General features: G+C 38.3%; 1 protein-coding gene across 1 annotated transcript; it reads left to right on the top strand.

Annotated features, from left to right (window-relative positions):
* The first annotated feature begins 13,044 nt into the window (after window positions 1–13,044).
* Window positions 13,045–15,047, top strand: LOC107062009 (RNA-directed DNA polymerase homolog). The gene is made up of 3 exons (XM_015312172.1): window positions 13,045–13,335; window positions 14,826–14,879; window positions 15,039–15,047. The coding sequence occupies exons 1-3, from the start codon at window positions 13,045–13,047 to the stop codon at window positions 15,045–15,047; spliced, it is 354 nt and encodes a 117-aa protein (XP_015167658.1).
* The last annotated feature ends 3,615 nt before the right edge of the window (window positions 15,048–18,662 follow it).

The following is an 18,662-nucleotide window of genomic DNA, read 5'->3' as shown; positions in this document are numbered from 1 at the left end:
GAGTTGTGTATTATGTTTGAGCTTGACTCATCTATGGTATGTATGTATCATTCTTCTTCTTTTTTTTGCTCCCTTAGTCCCGATTTCCCCCCTTTGATTATGATTATTGCTCATGGTCGTTTAATTGCTTCCGCGACCAAGGATGTGTAATGATATGCTATGAGGCTTGTTTGGGGTTCCTTCGGGTTCCCCATTCGCCGGTCACGTCTAGGCCCTAGGCTTGGGTCGTGACAGTAGTGTGGGATGCTATCCATACATGGCACGAGTAGGCTTACAGAGGGCTATAATGAGTTCTCTAAGTCATAATGACTATTGTATGAAGGTCCTCTAAATGAAGCTAATAAAGAATATTGATTTGAATGTCTAATGTAATGACGAATGCTATACTTGGATTGTATTATGAGTTACTTTCTTGTTATGACTTATGGTGTTTGAATGTGCCTTTCCTATGGTGACTTCAATGGATTACTTAGTGTGAATAGTAGTATCAGATGCTACTTACACATTGCACAAGTAAGATTTAGGGGTCCTCATAGGGGATGGTTCTTATGTGATGAAATAAATTATTAAAGGTTTAGGTCTCTTGTGTATGAGTGTTATTGGAAATGGAAAGTTGATTGGTAAGTTCAGTTTTGGTGACCTTAATGTGGTACCTCGGTGTGGATGGTGGTATGGGATGTTATTCGTACATTGCACAAGGTATAGCATGAGGGTTACTTGATGTGAAGGCTAAATGTGAAGAGAGAGAGTTACATGTAGATATTTTTCAAATGTGATGTTACGAATTGTATGATGATTAAATTTGTACTTGAGGTCTCTTATGCTATTGTTCATGATATTTCTAAAAAGTGGCATCATGCATGGTTTCTAACCAAAATGTCCCTTTTAAAGCATGTTTTTGCATGGTCATCATACTTAGTACATTTCTGTGTGCTAACCCATGGTTCTCACAATTTTACTACAAGTGAATGTTCCATCAAGTGAATGATTCTAGCTAAGATTGAAGTGCTTGGATAGAGTTTTCCTCCAAGACTTGGTATGTCCTCATAGATCGAGGACAATGAATTTTATTGTTTCTAGTTCTCTATGTTTTAAGACTATTGTTTAGACTTCGATTGTAAAGGGTTGTGACTCTATCTTGTTTAACCTTGTCTAAGATGGCCATGTGAAACTTTAGTATTCCGGTGCTTATTAAATATGTTTTTTTGATTGTTTGGTATTAAATAAGTTTTATTTCCGCTCTATTTCTATATATCAAATATGATGAATGCTAAGAGGCTTGTATTAGACTCCTTCGGGGTCGAGTACGCCATGTTATGACTAAGGGGTGCTCTCGGGTTGTGACAAACTTGGTATCAGAGCATAAGATTTTTGAAACGGTTTTTATTGTTGATGTCTTACAAGCCACGTCTAGTAGAGTCTTGTTCATTGGTGTGAGTCGTGACACATCTATGAGTGAGAGGCTATAGGACATTAGAAAGTTACACTTCTTTCATATTCTTGAATTTGTGCCTTAGAGTTTAGCTCTGTAGATGTCCTTTTCGTAATCCTTCTCTTGTGTTTATAGGATATGAATACAAGAAGGACGCCCGCAAGTAGAGTGGAAGAGGAAGTAGTGAATGAGGGAGTTCCTCCCCAAGGTGATCAAGGTCCACAAGGTTACCAAGTTCCTATATTCAACCAAGAGAATGAAGTTTCGGTGGTTCCCCTGGCAATGACTAATGAGGAGATTAGGTCGGCTCTTTGCCCAAGCTATCGGGATGTGGGGCCTAGGGTGAATGATAATGAGAGTACCATGCCCTCAAGGTTGAGAGGCTTTGTGAGGATGAATACTCTTATTTTCCTTGGCTCTAAAGTGGGAGAGAATCCCCAAAAATTCTTGGATGTAGTATATATAATAGTCAATGCTATGGGGGTATCTTCTAGGGAGAAAGCGGTGTTGGCTTCCTAGCAATTAAAGATGTGGCCCAATTATGGTTCACTCAATGGAAGAGAAATAGGCCTTTAAAAGCGGGTCCTATAGAATGGGAGAAGCTTAACAAAGTTTTCCTTGGTAGGTACTTTCCCTGTTAGAAGAGGAAGGTTAAGGTGGATGAGTTTCTAAACCTTAGGTAAGGTAACATGAGTGTGGAGGAGTATTCCATGAAGTTTACCTTATTGTCTAAGTATGCTCCATCTTTAGTGTCCAACCCTAGAGATGAGATGAGTCGATTTGTGACCGGTGTATCCGACCTTGTTAAGGAAGAGTGCCATACGGCAATGCTTCATGATGATATGAACATTTCTAGACTCATTGTGTATGCTCAATCAATTGAGGGGTCCAAACTTGAGAGGAAAAATATAGAGTTGAAGAGGGGTAGATCCGATGAGCAAGGTCAACCTAGGTCCAAAAAGAGGTTCTCCAACCAAGATTCTTCAATAGTGAACAATGATAGGGTATCTAACCCTAATTTCCAAAGAGAGAGTGGAAGTGGTTCTTGTTTTGAGAGGTTTAGGTGTGCCAAGTGTGGGAAGTAACCTTTGGGTAAGTACCTTGCCGGCACGGATGAGTGCTTTGGGCGTGGAAAGAAGGGTCATAAGATGAGGGATTGCCCAACACTCATGGCAAAAGGAAGGGAGGATAAGCAATCTTCTCTTGATGGCCCAGATCCTAATGCTCCAAAGAAGAACCATTTCTATGCACTTCAAGCGAATGAGGGCAAATGAGCTAATCTAGATGAAGGTACCGGTAAGTTATAGTTCCTTTTTGTGATGATGAGATTCCTTATGTTTTTTCATGTTAGCCTTAGTTGGGTTTTTGTCCTAAGTGTGGGATAGTATGTTAAATAGTAAGGTTGTTGAGAGTGTTGTTATCCTTATCTTTTTCGTTCTATTCTTATTCAAGATTCAGAACAAGAATTCCTTGTTGCTTGTTTCATGTTTTGGGAGTCATGTATGATATTGAGTTTCCATGATATCCTTATGTTATGCATGTTCTAGTTGAATTCTTGTTATGTGAGAAAATGAGTTTTCATGATTTAGGTTCCTCATGTTGATTTGCATTTAGTATGAGTTGTCTATATGGTTCATGAGCTGAATTGTTGAGCAAACTTAAATGTGTTCTTGAAAGAGTTGCATAACGTGCTTTTATGATAAATTTGCATAATGTGTTTAATGCTATTGTGATGAGCATGATGTGACATGGAGAAGGAAGTTCCTCCAATGAAATGAGAAATGTTGTTGTTTTGATGCATAATGAGTTTGTAGATGTAGTTCCTACTTGCTTGTGTTGCTTTGAGCTTATTGTTGTGGAGTTGAGGTTTCCTACAATGATTATGCATTTATATTGATGTGTCTTGGTTATCGGGCTGCTAGTCTCGAGTCATTTTTTTTCCCGTAATGTGTTTTGAGTGTCATTCTATGAAGAATGTTCCTAAGTGGGGGATAATATAATGACTCGGAAAATGATAGGTTGAACTAGAACTGTGATGTGTGGGTTAGTGTGACTTTAGGTTGATGTCTAGGCTGTTTTAGAACCCAACTTGAGCAGGGATGAATCCTAGGGTGCAAGCAAGGGCCTTAGCTAGAAAGTTTGAGTGAAAGAACCCTTGCACTTTCATGGGATATTTGGCAATTGGGGTGCTTGATCGTCCAATGAGATTGGTGAGTTGCCCTTATGGTCACCTATTGGACTGCCTTCTTGGCCAAGCTACTGGACCAAAGGGCGAGCGAACTCCTAGCTCGCCAACCATCTTGGCGTGTCACCCTTCTCCCCTCTAGGTCACCCAAGTCTACTGCCCCTTTAGGGAGCTCACTCGAACAAAGGGTGAGCCATTGGTGCACATGGCGAGTTGCCTAGTGAACTTGGCGAGCCCAAGTGTCCAAAGGGTGAGCTAAGACGGGAGAGGGGCATAATTTTAAGTTAAGACTTAGTGGGTCCTTAGTTCTTTTCCTAAGTTCAGTCTACCTTATTCTATTCCTTTCCTAGCAACTATAAAACCTCTTTAGACCTAAGTCCTTTCATTTTAAGTCACTCCAAATAGAATAAAAAAGAAACCCAACTCCTCTCAAATACTTCTCTCTAGAAGTTCCCAAAGAAGAAGAAAAAGAAGTGGGAGCTAGGGTTTGGATTCAAGGTGGGTTCTTTATCAAATTTCTTGGGGAATCCTACCAAATGTATGGTGATCCTTCATCTAGGGTTAGCTTTCACCCTAGAGTCAATTTCGAAGAAGTTTTCAAAGTTTTCATGTTCGTGTAAAACCTAGGGTTTTACTCAATCTCATGGGTCCTTTCTACAAACGATTTCAAATGTTTCTAATGGAATATATTGATTGTGTTAATGTTTAATTGAGGATTTATGATGAAACTACTCTATCAACCAATGATTTCTCTCAATTCCTAAATTGTGCCTTTATGAAGTGGTTTTGTTGATGATAAATGTATGTGATTCGAATTTGCCTAAATTTCTTTAGATTATTGAAGTATATCATTACCCATGCCGTTATTGTAGTATATTGCTGGTGTATTGGTGATTTGAAGGTATGACCCTTGAAGGGCAAGGCATGATCAATTTCTTGTTGAATTATAATTGTGAATTACATGTTGATCCACTTGAAAGGTGGAGGTGTTTATTTACTATGTATAATTGTGATATGATGTATTTGTGTGATCTATATGAATGAATGATGATCATGTCTTGAAGATAATTGTATTAGGAATGAATGTTTTCTCTCTATTAACACTTGTGAATAATAATGATTATGTGAAAGGCTATTCTCACATACACTCACACTCTTGAATGAATAATGAATGAGGTTCAATGATAATGTTAATAATGAAGTACTTATTGAAAGGCTATTCTCAATTGTACTCTAATTAATGCTTATGATTTGTTAAATGAAAGGATATTCTTGATCTTACACTAATGAATGATAATGAGATTCTTAGATGAAAGGCTATTCTCATCTTTGAATCTATAAGCTATCAAATGAATGAATGTTGGGTTGAGATAGATGCCCTCATGTAAGTTGAGGTGGGGTGTGTAGTAACAATCTCTTATCCCTTAATGTAATGAATGCTAAAGTACTCTATGGGAATATAGGTTAAGCACCGAGAGGATATTGAATGAGATGTAAGCTCTCACGTGACTTGTGGCGGGGTTTCTAGTAGCAATCTCTTAAGATGATTGCCCTCACGTGAGTTGAGGTGGGGTATGTAGTATCAATCTCCGTGTGTGCCCATATAGGATAGCTAGTGGATCCACTTAACCTAAATACCGATCTTCCTTAGGCAAATTGAGCACCTTCTACGGTTTGGGGTTACATGACACCGGATTCCATGAACTAGCTCTCATAGTATATGTCGGTTAAATGCTTATTCCAATCATGTGAGATATGCATTATAGTTTCTTGAGGAGTTCTATGAAGTGTGGGTAGTAGTATGAGATGCTATCCATACTAGGCACCAGTAAGCTTCAAAATGGCTATAGTGAGTTCTCTAAGTCTTAATGACTATTGTATGAAGGTCCTCTAAATGAAGCTAATAAAAAATGTTGATTGGAATGTCTAATGTAATGATGCATGCTATACTTGGATTGTATTATGAGTTACTTCCTTGTTATGACTTATTGTATTTGAATGTTCCTTGCCTATGGTAACTTCAAAGCAGTACTTAGTGTGAGTAGTAGTATCGGATGCTACTTACGCAATGCACAAGTATGATTTAGGGGTTGTCTTAGGTGATGGTTCTTATGTGATGAAATAACTTATTAAAGGTTCAGGTCTCTTGTGTATAAGTGTTATTGGAAATGGAAAGGTTGAATGGTAAGTTCACTTTTCGTTACCTTAATGTTGTACCTTGGTGTGGATCGTGGTATGGGACGCTATTCATACATTGCACAAGGTATAGCATGAGGGTTACTTGAGGTGAATGCTAAATATGAAGGGAGAGAGTTACATGTCGATATTGTACAAATGTGATGTTATCAATTGTATGATGATTATATTTGTACTTGAAGTCTCTTATGCTATTGTTCATGATATTTCTAAAAAGTGGCATCATGCATGGTTTCTAACAAAAATGTCCCTTTTAAAACATTTTTTTGCATGGTCATCATACTTAGTACATTTCTTTGTGCTAACCCATATTTCTCTCTTTTTTACTACAAGTGTAGGTTTCGGCAAGTGATTGATTCTAGCTAAATTGAAGTGCTTGGATAGAGTTTTCCTCCTAGACTTGGTATGTCCTCATAGATCGAGGACAAGGACTTTTATTGTTTCTAGTTTTTATGTTTTAATACTATTATTTAGACTTCGATTGTAAAGGGCCGTGACCCTATCTTCTTAAAGTTTGTGTAAGATGGCCATGTGAGACTTTAGTATTCCGCTACTTATTTAATGTGTTTTTTTTATAGTTTGGTTTTAAATAGGTTTTAATTCCACTCTATTTCTATATATCGAATGTGATTAATGCTGAGAGGCTTGTATTAGACCCCTTCGGGGTCGAGTACGCCGTGTTGTGACTAGGGGGTACTCTCGGGTAGTGACACCATATCTTACTAGATTGCTTCAATTGTCTATTCCATCATATATGCGATCTTTTCACATGTTCATACGCTCCCTTTATTGTTCATTACTCCCATTGTGTTAGACTATAATCTTACCTCACAAGATCCCTACTTGTTGTATTGTCCATTTTATATGTACTTACATAGGATATGTGTCCATCCTTAAGTTGAATCTACCCACGTTATCCCTTTGTTCAACGTTCATTTATACCTTGTAATTGATATTGGTTAGTGATTATTTGTCTATCATATAGAGTTCAAATCTTTTGGCTGAATGTTAAATGTCTTCACTTGATATATACTTCAATTTGATATGTCAAAATGCTTACTATGTCATATAGGCTCCTAAGTATTACGTTGGTGTCACATTTGCTTCCCATGTCATTGTTATTATCGTAAGTTCATATTCATATGTCTTCTACTACTGGTCCATAGCTCCAAATCTCAACAATGATTATGACCACCACAATAACAATCTCAAAAGAGTTACGATTATCAAAAGAACAATCTCAAAAGAGTTATGAACATCAAACCGACAAACTCAAAGATTAAAGAATCTAAGTGAAGCAATTTGTATAACTATGGGTGGCAGCCTAGGGGTGAATGCCTAGCATGGGTCGATTCCAATTGGTATAGAAGGGTGGAAGCTCAGGGGCGAAAGCCTAGCATCGGCCTATCCCAATTGGTATAAAAGGGTGGAAGCTCAGGGGCGAAAGCCTAGCATAGGCCGATCCCAAATTGTGGAATTACGAGGACAGCATCCCAAGGGTTAAAATGCCTAGCATGGTTCATTCTCTTCTACCATTGTCAGTTGGTAATTTGTATCATGTGTCTTATAATGATTATAATGCACAGAAAAGTAAAGAAAAGAATGTATCACACACGATTCCACAAGTATAAGCAAAGGTGGTCTCTAATCCTTGTCTATTAGTATTTGGTTTCACTTGAGCTCTCATTTTACATGTGGTTGTATTATGCCCTACATATTCACATTCTTTCGAACTGACATCCCTTATTAGGGACGCTGCATTTCATGCTGCAGGTATAGGTCAACTAGTAGATCTCCCCAATAGAAGCACATGATACTCAGTGGTTGTTAGTGAGCTCCAGGTTGATTCGGGGCTTTGCCGAGTCTTTACTATGCGCATTTTCATAGTGGTACAGTCATGGATTCCAGTAGAGGCTTTGTAGACAATCTAAAGCTATCATATGTATTCATCGTTTCACTTGTCATATGTATCGGTTCAACTAGTCGACATGTGTTGTAAATGAAGCTTCTGATTACTAAATCTATCAGCATAGTAGTTTACTTTCTCATCATAGGTTACTTGTAAAGCATGTGTTCATATGGTACTTGTCCGCCTCACCTAGGGTTGGGGTGTGACATTGCACAAGTAGGCTTTGATAGTAGTTGCGGTAGATTCTTCCTTTGACATGATTATTCATGTAGTGAATGTGCTTATAAGTAGATGTCAGTTTCATTAGATAGTAAGGCTACTTGTAATTTTGTATGCTAACTTGCATTGTTGCCATGGGTTGCTTTCCTTGATATAGTTGATTAAAAATGAGTGTTCCTTGTTTATGAGAAATAAGCTAAGGATGAGATTAAAAGATAGTAAACATGAATGAGGATCTAAATTGACTTGCTTGGTATGGGTGGGATTATGGGGTCTTATCCATGCATTGCATAGGCTTGCCTTGAGGTAACTCATGAAGTGTTTCTCTCATGTCATAATAAAACTAGACTGTATTGACTATGTATGTGTTCTAAATGGTATTTCTTATACCGTACTACAATCTATGCCTTAACATGATGTCTTTTAAGCCTATTACTTGTGTTTTCACACTAACTTCTAAATGATGGTTTAAAATAGCAAAGTGCATGCATTCAACTAAAATATCTCCTTCCGCATGTTTCCAAAGGTTTTTATGCATGGATATTGATGCGTCCACAATTTGGACTCATTTAAAGCCATATTTTAAAAGAACTAGTGTTCTCAAATGCATATTTTGTCTCAATAACTGATGGATATCCTTGAGTTTCAGGTATTTGGAGTTAGAGACAAAGCATGGACACTATTGGGCAAAAAGGGACAAAGAAAGCCTTAGGAATGAATAAAAGAAGGCCTGATGTTTGATGATGTTGTTCAGCGAATCGCGATTATCATTCAACGAAACGCCAAAATCACCAAGATACCGCCTAAAGTTACAGAACGCTGGAGCTAAAATGGGAACAAATTCAGCAAACAGCAACCATATTCGGCGAATTGCCGATCTAGTCGCTGAAGAACAACCAGGTCACCAAAAGTACGAAAGTAGATACAAGCAAGTGCTAATAGGCGAGATGGAAGGATAATAGGCGAATTGTGGAGTCATTCAGTGATACCGACCTAGCTCGCCTAAAGTTATACCGACCTATCCCGCCTAAAGTTATAGTAGCCTGACAAAGAAAAAGGGAAAAATGAAGGTAAGATGAAGAGCAATTGGCGAATCGCCAACCCGTCAGCGATACCCGACTTACTTCGCCGAGTAGCTCTAAGCAGTGACATTTCAGACATGTTTAAATTATTCTTGGCTGGAGAGAGAAATTCATTCAGAAAGGAAAAAAGGAAATTATTGGGAGAGAAAACACTACCAAAGGGTTGGGAGAGCGATTTTAGCAAGATTTTGAGAGAGATTTTGTACGAGAGAAGATTATCAATTGAATTTCATATATAATTTTTATCTTGTACCCAACTATGGGGATGATAATTAATTTTGATGTTTTTTATTTTTGAGATGAGTGGCTAAAACCCTTTACTTGGGGTTTTGATCATGAAGCCAATTGTTGAATTTACTTAATGGGTGTTTATTAATTGTTAAAAATGGTGCTAATCTGAAGTGGGTCTAAGCTGCTGTTGTGTTTCTAGATTGAATTGTGCTACGTCGTGTTTCAATTTCAGTGATGTGCACTTGCTCGAGAGTCAGGTGTGAGGCCAAGGTGGCAATCTTAGCGTCCTTAGTAGTGGGTTTTCTTAATTTCAGCTCGAGAGAGTGAAACAAGGAGCTTTTCCTTTGTATCTAGCTCGAGAGAGTGGATTTGATGAGGGTAAAGAGATTGGTTTCAGTCAATCAGTGTTGAAGGTAGAAAGAATTCAGCATAGAAAAGGTAATTGTTCGAGAGAAAGTTACTTTTTATATGGTTCGACCTACCCACAACAAATTAGTCTATTATGAGCAGTAATGTTTACCCATTTTGTTGAGATTCAATAGTTGGCTGATCAATTCCCGGAGTTTTACTTTAATCATTACTTGAGTTGAGCTATAAGTTTGAATTGGAAGTTAAAAACCCAAAATTTGAGATTTTAATATTAATTGTGGAAGAAATGTTTGATTGAAGAGACTGTCATTGTACTTCCATTAAAGTGATTCGAAGGAAGCACTACTCCATGTGGGATCGACCCCAACTCACATAGTTGGTTTATTATACTGAAGAACGACCGTTGGCATTTAGTATTGGATGAAATGCCACATCATACGTTAATCAAAATGGCGCCGCTACCGGGGAGTAGCATTACTTAGAATTCTTTGATTGAAGATTTGACACTCTCAAATTCATTGGCTGTAGTTGAAGTAGTTTCGGCTGCTTTGTATAGATATTGGGTGGACCGCGTAGAAGTGAACATGAGTGAAGAAGAGATGAATGACAGGCAAGCAGTTCATCGAAAGGGTATAGTTGACATTTATACTATCTACACCCTAGCTCTGTCAGATGGGATGGGTGCAATTTGCATCCCACATACTGATGAGAATGCAAGGTTTGAAGTCACGAGCACAACTCTTCATCTTCTCCCAATGAGGGAACTATATGGGGGGTTAGATCATGAAGACCCGCATGAACATGTGAGAAATTTTATTGAGGTTTGCATCCCCTTTTTATTCAAAAATATGTCTCAAGAGTCAATTCAGATGCAGTTATTTCCACTATCCTTAACAGGAGAAGCTAATAAATGCTTAGTCGAGTTAACAAAAAATTCATCACGTCATGGGAGGAGCTGGTTGTAGCATTTAACATAAGATTCTTTCCTCCATTAAGAATGATAAAACTTATAGACGAAATTCAAAGTTTCAAGCGGCGGGAGGGAGAACCCATCTATGAAACGTGGGTGAAATTCAACAAGTTCCTACTTAAATGCCCAACTCAGGGGCTACCAAATGATTAGTTACTTCAATATTTCTACCGGAATCTAGATTCGGTTAATAAAGGAGTAGCTGATCAAATGGTACGAGGAGGAATACTGTTATAACCAGTTGAGGTAGCTTCGTTTCTTTTTGATGAAATGACTAGGATAAACCAAGCATGGTACACCCAAAAGGATCAGGTCTCTCCATTTCATTTCCGACTAACGCAAGAGAAACTTGATAGATAAAGAGAAAGAGAGAGATGAGAACATTAAAAAGATGTTAACTGAAATGGAAGTTCTACAATAGCACATGAAGGGGACATGTGGAGTATTTCGAGTTGAGGAGGGTTCTTCTTCCGATTACTCAAGGCCGGGGGATAGCCAAGGTTGGAACTTCAAAAGATATGAGGAGGGTTTCCACCCACGCCATCAACAACAAGGTGGAAATCAAGGTTAGAACTATCAAAGATGAGAAGAACAAAGAAGATATCATCAAGATTGGGCTGAGCAAGATGATTACTGGAAAAAGGAATATGATCTTGAGCAGAACCATAATTACTCAAGTGAAAGCCCAAAATCAAATGGGAGTGCAGACAGCCCCCGGGTGAATGGATTATTATCATGCATACTTAATAAAGTTGAGCGGTCAGATGATTTATTGAAAGGATTGAAAGATGACTTTTCATCATTGAACAATAAAGTAAATTCTCATGTCGATGCCATCAAAATACTTGAAGGACAACTGAGTCTATTATCAGCTCAGTTGACATCAAAGACACCGATGGAAGATAACAAGAGAAGGCTGGCTGTAGTTACACGTAGTGGAAAGGTGGCAATAGGCAATGTGATGGGAAATAAAGATACTCAAAAGCATGAAGAAGGTAATGGCACGGAGGAACAAGAATCACTTATTCAACAAAACCATGCTAAAGAACCGCAAAAAGAAGTGGAACAACTTGTTCAAATTCCAAAAGTTATTCAACCTTTACTCAAAATACATCCACCATTTCCCCAATGCTTAAAAAAAAAGAATGAAGATGAGGAGTTCAAGAAGTTCTTTTCGGTATTTCAAAAGCTATCAATAAACCTTCCACTGGTTGAAGAATTATTGGAAATGCCGGGATATGCCAAGTTCCTGAAAGAGCTAGTCAGAAAGAAAAGGAACTTGGACTGTGAAACAATTGAAGTGTCCCATAGTTGCAGCACAATTATGACTAAAGAGCTGATCACAAAGAGAGAAGACCCCGAGGCATTCACCATCCCTTGCACCATAGGCATGCTCAAATTCAAGAAAGCTTTTTGCGACTTGGGGGGAAGTATCAACTTAATGCCCTATGCAATATACAAGCAACTTGGTTTGGGAAAACCAAAAGCAACCACCATCAGACTCCTGATGGCGCACCGGTCAATCAAACATCCGGTGGGGATCCTCTACGGCATCTTGGTAAAGGTAGATCGGTTCATCTTTTCGGCTGATTTTGTGATTTTAGATTGTGAGATCAACGCCGAAATCCCCATTATTTTAGGAAGGCCATTCTTGGCAAGTGGGAGAGGATTGGTGGATGTTGAATATGGAAAATTAAAGTATTGGGTGAACGATGATGATGTAACATTCAATATTTGTAAATTCATGAAACACCCAAGTGATATTCATCTGGTGTCTATTGAGGATGTTATTGATGAGGCGGTAGCTAGTGTTAGCCATTTGATGTGCATGAATGAACCACTTGAATCTGTGCTTACTAATTATGATGAATCTAAAGTTCAGGGCTATGAGGAAGTAGTAGCAGCCATAATGGGATTAGGAGAATATTCTAAGAATCCAATCAAGCTGGATATTGACCTAAAAAATAAAGAAGCTCCTCCTGCAAAGTCGTCAACTGAGGACCACCTAATCTGGAATTGAAAGTCCTGCCCGCTCATCTCCAATATTCTTTCTTGAGGGCAAACAATACTTTACTAGTGATCATTGCAGTTGATGTGCTTGAATGGCAGGTGAGTTTGCTCATTGAAGTATTGCTAAGGCATATAAAAGCGATAGGATGGACCATCGTTGATATAGTGGGAATTACCCTTGGTATCAGTTCTCACAAGATTCAGCTTGATACGGATTGTAAGCCTAGTGTAGAGCATCAGCAGAGATTGAACCCACTAATGCAAGAAGGGGTAAAAAAGGAGATCATCAAGTGGTTGGATGCATGTGTGATCTACCTTATTGCGGATAGCAAATGGGTAAGCCTGATGCAATGTGTACCGAAAAAAAGATGTATCACTATGTTCCTATATGCAAATGGGGAGCTAGTGCCGACTAGAGCAGTGGCAGGGTGGAGAGTATGAATGGATTATCAGAAGCTAAACTCATGGACTGAAAAGGATCACTTTCCAATGCTATTTATGGATCAAATGCTTGACCGGCTATCAGAGAGGGGATGGTACTGCTTTCTAGATGGGTACTCTGGTTACAACCAAATCTCTATTGCGCTAGAAGACCAAGAGAAAACCACCTTCACCTGTCCTTATGGAACGTTCACATTTAAAAGAATGTCATTTGGGCTATGTGATGCCCCGGTGACATTTTCGCGTTGCATGTTATCCATTTTTGCGGACATGGTAGAAGACTCTATGGAGGTATTCTTAGACGACGTTTCAATCGTAGGACATACATTTGAAGAATGTTTGACACCCTTGGGTCAAGTACTCCAAAGATGCGTGGAAACAAACCTAGTTCTGAATTGGGAGAAATGCTACTTCATGGTGAAGGAAGGCATAGTTCTTGGGCATAAGGTGTCACAAAAAGGATTGGAAGTTGATAATGCAAAAATTCAAGTGATTGAAAAATTACCCCCCGCCAATTTAAGTTACAGGTGTTCGCAGTTTCTTGGGATAGGCCGGTTTCTATCGGAGGTTCATCAAAGACTTCTCAAATATTGCACACCCCTTGTGCAAACTCTTGGAGAAGGAAGTGAAGTTTTTTTTATGAAGCTTGTATGACGGCATTTCGAAGATTGGAAGAAAAATTAGTATCCACCCTAGTCAATATCAGCCCTGATTGGTCCGACTCTTTCAAAGTGATGTGTGTTGCTAGTGGTACAACTCTGGGAGTGGTATTAGGGAAAAAATGGAACAAGCTTTTTCACCCAATTTACTAAGCGAGCAAGACTCTAAATAGAGCTCAACGTCTAACACCTCGTATTATGCATATGCTTGTTTTATTCTTGTGATACTTGACATAGCCTTAAAGTATAGGCGAGGGACCATGTTTCTTATATGATTAGCATTAGTTTAAACTAGCTCGAAAGGTTATGTGATGCCTTGCACGTTTCAGCATATGTACTGCAAGTTAACTCCAATTGGATTAATATTTAGAAAATGAAATAAAATAAGTGAGTTGTTTGCTTGACTTAACTAAGCTAGTAGGTGACAAGTAGGTGCATCACCTACTTCGACTTATTGAAAAGTCGAAAGGACCAAGTAGGTGCATCACCTACTTGAGCTATATGGATCTAATAAAAAAGGCCATGGCTTATGCATTAGATTTGGGCCTATTCTAATGGACTCACTTGAGGCCAAAACTAAGTTAAATAAAAGAAAAATGAAGTTACAGCCCAACAGCCAAATCTGCCAAGGCCCAATATATTTAAGCCCAAATGAAAGCAAGTAGGTGTATCACCTAGTTTGAACTTTTGAGCTGCTTGGTGTACCTAAGCAGGTGCATCACCTACTTGACCACTTAGTGGCTGAAAATAGACCAAAAAAGGGAGGTTCTACAGGAAATTCTTAATTGTGAAGAAAGTTCAATATAAGATATATTGGCTGCTATTCTCACTCATTTTTATCACACTATATTGAGAATTAACTCCAGCTCTCTCTCTCTCTTTTTCTCTTGAGGATTAAAGTAGCAGCCTTAAAGTTCCTTCTAGGGTTCTTGAAGAAACCCTCATATCTGCAAACCAAGGTAAGAGAAACACTTATGGATTTAGCTTAATTCTCCCACGGAAGACTGAAAACATGTTATTCATGCTCAATTATAAGTAGAAGGCAGAATTTCCCACAAGCTACTTCTCACTTTCCTTAATTATTGAGATACTTTTCTCTTCTTCTTTGGTTTAAGTCTGAAGGGAAGTCGAAGTTCTAGAGGAATTGAAGTTATAATTGAAGTTGCAGAAATTGAGGTAAGGTGACTGCTCCATTTTCTTCCTCCTTATGTATGAGTTTGAGTGAGGAATTATGGGTGTGCCATCATAAGGAACTCAAGAGGGTGGTGAGTTCAATAATTGGTTGTAGGATAAAGAATATTAGAGGCTGTTTTATGTGTATTGTTGTTGGTGCAGCTTGGGTAATTTTGGAAAAGGATATACAATGTATGTATTGGACAGAGAAGGAGAGTGTGGTGATACATATTATTTTAAGGGTTGTATAGGCTCATTATCCGTCAATGTTAGCTACTATTTTACGGGGCTCACGGTGTGATAGCTGCTAATTTTAGTTTATCATGACTTATATTGTAGATTAAAACCTAAAAGGGGAGGCTGAATCGTGATAGTTCTATTGGTCAGAGGATAAGGTATTTAAGGTTATTCCGTTCAATATTCTTCGGCATGAAATCTGATACTTGCGATTAATATCAATAAGTCAATTTCCTAAGTTCTATTCCTAGTAAAGGAAACATAGTGCCAGCGTATGATTTCCAAATAGCTAACAATATTTCCCCCTCTTCCTTAGTGTATATAATTACTTCATTATATTTTTTGTACTCTATAATTCTGTAATTATCCTCCTATGTGGTGATATAGAAATGATATTTGCAAAAGCACGTTTGGTGAATCCTCCTCTTAGTCAGTTGAAGAAAATTGTGTCATTTAAGTTCACATGCAATGCATTGATGTTACATACCTCCTTATCTCATTGTTCCTGCCTTGAAGTATTATTTTCATGTCTTCTACTACTGCTCCATAGTTTCCAATCTAAAAAAAGATTATGACCACCAAAACAACAATATCAAAGATTAAAGAATCTAATTGAAGCAATCTGTATAATTATTTGTGGCAGCCCAGGGGAAAATGCCTAGCATGGATCGATCCCAATTGGTATAGAAGGGTGGTAGCTCATGGGCGAAAGCCTAGCATGGGCCGATCCCAATTTGTGTAGTTATGAGGACCGCATCCCGAGGGTTAAAATGTCTAGCATGGGTCATCCTTTTCTACCACTGATCAGCTGGTCATTCGTATCACTTGCCTTACAAAGATCATAAAACACAGAAAGGTAAAGACAAGAATGTAACATACATTACCCCATCAGAGTTAAGAAAGGTGGTCTTCTGTTCTGATTTGTGCACACATATACTGATATTTGGTTTCATTTTGACTCTTATTTTATATAAGTTATTACCTTACATATTCAGTACATTTTTTCACACTAACGTCCCTCGCGGGGGACGCTTCATTTAATGTTGCAGGCACAGGTACTCCAGCTAGTAGACCTCCTCAATAGAAGCACACGCCAATCAACTAATTTTGGTGAGCTCTAGGTTGATTCGGAGCTTTACTAAGTCCTTGGTAGATTCATTTTGGTGTTATATCGTAGTTAAGGGTAAGGCGCGGTCTGCCCTGACCTACTCTATGGTTTTCTATCTTTTAGAGGCTTTGCAGACTTATGTATATGGTTAAGTTGCGTCTTAACAAATTGTGGCCTCAACGGCCAAGACTTGTATATAAGTTTTGGGTCTGCTTATGTTTGTTCGTATCACTGCATCCTATGTAAACTTGTCACAAGATTGTCATAGTTATATGCATAGTAAGCACAGGTTACATGTTAGTTCTCTGGGGCCTTTAGGGCATCGGGTGCCAATCCGTCTTAATGGGATTTTAGGCGTGACAAAAGTGGTATCAGAGCAGGTCATCCTAGGGATACTACGAAGCCGTTTTTGTGTAGAGTCTCTCTTAAGGATGCGTTGTGCACAACATTTATAAACATGAGTCTACGAGACATGTAGGACTTGTCTCATTTCTTTCATTTCTTAGATCGTGCAATAGAAGCAGTGTTGTAGGCGAATAATACCTAGTTTCTAAATTCTTTTATTATAGAGAAGATGCCGGTTATGAGAAGGAGTAAAAGTACTAGTAAGCGAGTAGATGTGGCTGCCCAAGAAGGGACCAGCCAACCACCACCCAGTCCAGTTGTTCAAGGTGAGGCTCAAGATGAGTCTCTATCACAGACTTCCCGACCCCTCCATCTCCAGAAGATCTAAGGAGGGAAGCTGCACCTCAAGAACCCACTATTAATGCTACCGAGCAATATTTGAGGAATGTAGTCCAATTATTGATTCGTATAGTTGCTGGCCATGGCCAAAGGCAAGAAGGTCCAATTGCAGGTACTAGTAGTATAGATAGAGCAGCTGGCACGGGGATACGTGACTTCTTTAATTTAGACCTTCTATCATTCACCGGGTCAGATCTTAATGAAGATCCACATGACATTATAGATCAAATCCAATGCACTTTGGATATTATGCATGTAAGTGATGAAGAAGCTCTTGAGCTAGCAACATATAGATTAAAGGGTGTGTCACGACCCAAGCCTAGGGCCTAGACGTGACATGGCGAATGAGGAACCCGAAGGAACCCCAAACAAGCCTCTCAAACTTGTCATCACACTTCATCGGTCGCGGAAGTACATTCAACATTAATTAACGGGAAATAGGGACTAAGGGCAAACCATTTCAAAATAACATCATAGAATAAGAGTCAAGCTCATTTACAAAATACTTGTCCAACGCACACCTCTACATACATAGATAGGACGGGGACATATAGCTTCACATAAAACTCATTCACATCATACCTTCACATATAGCTTCACATAAAACTCATTCACATCATACCTTCACATATAGCTTCACATAAAACTCATTCACATCATACCTTCACATATAGCTTCACATAAAACTCATTCACATCATACCTTCACATATAGCTTCACATAAAACTCATTCACATCATACCTTCACATATAGCTTCACATAAAACTCATTCACATCATACCTTCACATATAGCTTCACATAAAACTCATTCACATCATACCTTCACATATAGCTTCACATAAAACTCATTCACATCATACCTTCACATATAGCTTCACATAAAACTCATTCACATCATACCTTCACATATAGCTTCACATAAAACTCATTCACATCATACCTTCACATATAGCTTCACATAAAACTCATTCACATCATACCTTCACATATAGCTTCATATAGGACTTTACATATAGCCTCATTCATATATAATAATATAACAATACAATAACACTCATATAATGCCCTTCATGGCCTCAATCATAATACATTCCATAAGTAGACACCTCCACCATAAGTGGATCACACATCAATCTATCAAAATTCTATATCAATTCTACATTAACAATGAAGTTAGGCCAACTTACCCTTTTCCAAAGCCACAATCACCATTCCTCAACTCTCCAATAATTCACAATAGATAAGCATAGCTAATAATAAAATCAACTATTCAACTCCATTTAAGCATAATTCTATCATCATTCAATCACAAACAATAATCCCACTTCATATGCCAACTTTTGGAAATTTGCAAAGACATGGGTTCATGGAATTTCCTTTCTTAAAACCATCAATAATAACATAAATCATCATTAAAAACATTTAATGCAAGAACCCATGTTAGAATTCAAAATTAGGATTTTGAGTTTTTGAACAACTTTTGAAATCTTTTGGATTGACTCTTTGATTGAAGAAGGAATCAAAGATGAAGAGTCCCCATACCTTAATCTTCAAGAACCAAACGAAATTGGTGAAGAAATCAATAGCCACCATCCACCCTAGCTCCATCTTTCACCTTGAGCTTCCATGGGGTTTTGAGAGAGTTTTTTTGAGAGAGGGAGGGTTTCTTTTTACTTCCTAATTGGAGTGATTTAA

Source organism: Solanum tuberosum, unplaced genomic scaffold, assembly GCF_000226075.1.
Source record: "Solanum tuberosum cultivar DM 1-3 516 R44 unplaced genomic scaffold, SolTub_3.0 scf00190, whole genome shotgun sequence".
Taxonomy (NCBI): Eukaryota; Viridiplantae; Streptophyta; class Magnoliopsida; order Solanales; family Solanaceae; genus Solanum; species Solanum tuberosum.
The sequence above is the reverse complement of the archived record's forward strand: the minus strand, read 5'-3'. Positions and strand labels throughout refer to the sequence as shown.